Source organism: Micromys minutus (genome assembly GCF_963924665.1).
Source record: "Micromys minutus genome assembly, chromosome: 27".
Taxonomy (NCBI): Eukaryota; Metazoa; Chordata; class Mammalia; order Rodentia; family Muridae; genus Micromys; species Micromys minutus.
Genome location: NC_137962.1, coordinates 20,525,002 through 20,528,898, shown reverse-complemented (window position 1 = coordinate 20,528,898; position 3,897 = coordinate 20,525,002). Strand labels below are relative to the sequence as shown.

Below are 3,897 nucleotides of genomic sequence, written 5' to 3'. Positions count from 1 at the left end.
AGAGGCCACTGGACTCAGGAAACCGTTCAGTTGTAGGCAATGACCTGAAGAAAAGACAATATGTTCAGTCAGCAGCCTTGGCCTCTTACTGTTTCCTCAAAGCATCTGCAGCACACTGGGTTTATGGGACGGTTACGGAGAGTAGGTTTCATGGGACAAGCAAGGACAGAATGGCTGTGAGCCAAGGTTCAAGGACCAAGGCTTCAGAATGTGTCTGATGTCTAGAAGGCACTGTGACATCTTATATGTCTCAACTTCTACAACAGCCAGGCAGCCTCAGCCGACTCTTCAGCATGGCTGTTTTTCACAAGGGAAGATAGAGCCGGGCGATGGGGTCAGGCCTTTCTAGAGCTAACCCTCCCTTGACTCAGGATAGCAATGTGTGTGCTTGATTCGGAACAGAATAAACTACGAGCTACAGGGTGAGGGGTGCTCCTGGAGCTTCCGAAGGGAATTCTGACTGGCTGTTCTGTCAAGAAAGGAGCCTCTGTGGAGGGAGAGAAGGGACTTAGGAAGAAAATGCAGCCCGGACTTTCCTCCCTAACCCAGCCAGCACCTGGATCGCCAGAGAATTCCAAATCAACATTTTCTAAGGACTCACATTATTTATCCAGGAAATATAAGCAGAAACTCGGGTGAAGACAGTGGGCTTCCTGGCCACATTGCAGCCCATTCTGGACACAAAGCTGGTCACTCCGTGGACAGAATACTGACCATTCACCATGCAATGGAGGGGTCCCCCAGAATCACCCTGCGGGAAGAACAACAAACTTTCAAAAACAAAGCTCACTTCCTTCCCTCTTGTGCATCTGGGCACACAAAGACACTGAAAGAAAGAAAGGGAAAAAGGAAGGAAGGAAGAATGAATGAATGAATGAATGAATGAATGAATTTAAAGTTCTGTGCATCCTTGTGGAGGAAGAAAGATGGTGGTAAGATAATAAGCCCAGAATTCGGAGTGTGGGGGAGGTTGAAACAAACCCTGAAACCACAGCCCAAGGCAGGACATAAACAATGGCCGTGGGGACTGAAGGTTGTGCATTTGGAAAGGGAGGAGAGGCTTGGGTTGTGTGGATGCAAAGGCAGCGGAAATCTGAAGCCCCTCTCATGGCTGCGTGGGGTGGGCCGCCCGCTTTTAGATCTGTGCGGCTCCTCTTGCAGGGCAGCTTTCAGGAGACAACTTTCAGAAGTGGGCGCCCTCCTTCCGTCGTGGGTTCTGAGTACCGAGCACCGTGGGTTCAGCTCCCCTGAGCTGGCTTGCAGGCAGGCTGCAAAGCTTGCTGCTATCTCTGTGGCGGGTGAGAAACTTACCCTTCTGGCTTCTTTCACACAGGCTAAGCACACTTTTTCCACTCCCCCTCCCTCCCTTCTTTACCCTCTTATCCCTCTCTTAAGATGGGGCCTTGGGGGAACTGGAGAGATGACCCACTTGCTCTTACAGAGAATCCAGGTTCTGTTCCCAGCACCTGCACAGTGGGTTCCAACGGTCTTAACTGATTCCAAGGGATGTATGCCCTTCTCTGACCTCTGCTGGTGCCGGGCACACCCACAATGCCCGTACATACATTTACTTTAATTAAACTTTTTTTGAGGCTAATTTAATTTTTAATTTTTAATTATGTATATGTGCCTGTAGAGGCCACGGAGAGTTTGGTCCCCCGGGTCTGGAGTTAGAGAAGCTTGTAGCTTGTAAGCAACCTGATGTAGGTGTTGGGAACTGAGTTCTGGGTCTCTGCAAAAGTACGGAAACACTCTCAATGTCTGAACTATCTCTGTAGCCCCAAAGTGTGTGTGCAACGCGGGTGTGTGTAAATGTATATACTAATATTTTTACAATATGGAGGCAGATCTCAAAAGATCAGCTGAGCTGGACAGAAGGCACATGCCGGTAATCCTAGAATTTAGAAGTCTGGGAGTGGGAGTTCCAGACTGGTTTGAGCAACAGTTTCTGACAAAAAAAAAAAAAAAAAATTAGCTGAAAGTGGTGCCCTCTGGCGGCGGAACTGTGTTAATGCAATAAATGAATTCCACGCTGAGCTACTTTGTCTCATTGGCCAACAAAGCAATGCTCTCAGCATCAATAAACATTAAACTTAAAAAGAAGAGGAGGCTGTGAAGACAGCTTGGTGTGTGAGGTTAAAGCAAGCGTCGTAGTGGGCTGAATTTGATCTTCAGAACCCAGACTTTGAAGTAAAAATCCCTGGATAGTAGCATTCACTTGTAATCTCAGTGTTGGGAGCCGGAGACAGGCAGATCCTGGATCCTAGTTCATTCTGTGACTTACAGGATGGTAAGAGACTCTGGCTCAAAAACAAAGGTGGATAACACCCGAAGAATGACTTTAAAAGTTGGGCCGCGGTGGTGTACCCATTTAGTTCCAGATCTCAGGAGGCAGAGGCAGGCAGATCTCTATGCGTTGGAGGCCAGCCTGGTCTACAGCCTGAGATCCAGGCTAGTCAGGGTGATGTGGTAAGACCCGACACATACACAACTGCACACACATATAACCACATACAAAAAGGACAAGTAAAAGTGACCAAAAAGTTCAACTGCAAGGAATTCTTAATTCTTTAAAGAGCTCATTGTAACACCGTAACCCAGATACTGAGGAAAGGGAAACATCTTCAGATAATTGTCCCCAACAAAGAAACTCAAACCTCCTACCGGTATCTCAACAAACCAAGGGGGAGGGGAAGCTAAGGTTTATTTTATGCGGGTGACTGTTTTGCCTGTCTGTGTGTCTGGGCACTATGTGTATGTCTGGTGTCCACAGAGGTTGGAAGATGGTGTCTGTACCCTTGGAACCGAAGTTAGGGAGGGTTGAGCTGCCATGCAAGCCATCTCTCCGCCAAACACCCGCCCCCCACCAGCGTTCTGAGAGTATTTCAGAGCCCATGGGACGGAAGAGAACTGGGTCTGTATAATACCATTGACATGAGAGGGAAGCCAGATGGGGGGTGTGGCTGAAGATTAGGTCAGAAGGGGAGCTGGGAAAGAACCCAGTGTGGATGTTTAGAATGAGGCTCATTGAATCCTGCCCGAGGAGACCTGGGCTCACTCAGGACTCTGAAGGCCTCAGGCCCGCTACCTGGGGACCTCCAGTATGAAAGGATTCAGAAACACATTCGTTTCAAAGATTTACCAGTTTAGAGAAATATACTCCCCTCCCCCCTTCCCCCTTTTTGGTCAGAATAGAAGGCCTTTCTAAAGCAGAGATGTGTGAATATGGTCAGGAAGGCTAGACTTGAGGAATGACGGGTGGCTGGCTGTTGAAGATCTAGAGAAGGTTGTACTATGCATTAGTCTGTCTGTCTGTCTGTCTCTCTCTTAGGTATTATTATTACTATTATTAGTTGTTTTTATTTAGGGACAGGGTCTTACCTTGTACCCCTTGGCTGGCTTGGAATTCACTAAGTAGACCAGGCTGGCTTCAAACGCTGAGGTCCACCTGCCTCTGGGATTAAAGGAGTGTGTGACCACGCCCAGCATCATAATGGTTACATTTTAACAAGGAAGGTTGCAAAAGCAGTGGCGGCTTCACTCCCTGTACTGCTCTGCTGTGACCCGTGTGGGAGCCTCCGGCTAACTTGCCTTCGTCATCCACAAAGCTGGGACCTGGTACTCCAGCTGCATTCCTGTACTGTGGTCAGCGATGGAGAAAACCCAGCCTGGAATTGATCCATTCCCTTTAACTAGGTCTACGAGGAAGAGCGGGCGGAAGTATACACCAAGCTCGCAGTCTGGAAGGGTAATCCTTTCCAGTTCACGTTCTGGGGGTCATGTTAGTTATCCTAGGAAGAGAGCAAAGCCTGCGCCAAGCTCGGCGTCTAAGGGTAACCCTTTCCCATTCACGGTCGTTTTCTTAGGCTTGCACAACCTTTGCGCTCCTATTTTTAT

The 3,897-nt window shown here is 48.4% G+C and overlaps 1 protein-coding gene across 1 annotated transcript in view; it reads right to left on the bottom strand.

Annotated features, from left to right (window-relative positions):
• The window catches only part of CELA1 (chymotrypsin like elastase 1), a gene marked incomplete at its 5' end in the record, with an annotated part of 12,169 nt that continues 8,272 nt past the window's right edge, over positions 1-3,897 (bottom strand). Inside the window, 2 exons of the mRNA XM_080939287.1 lie at positions 1-44; positions 602-751. Coding sequence (XP_080795413.1) covers positions 27-44; positions 602-751 — 168 coding nt within the window. The 3' untranslated portion in view covers positions 1-26. The remainder of the gene's footprint in view (positions 45-601; positions 752-3,897) is intronic.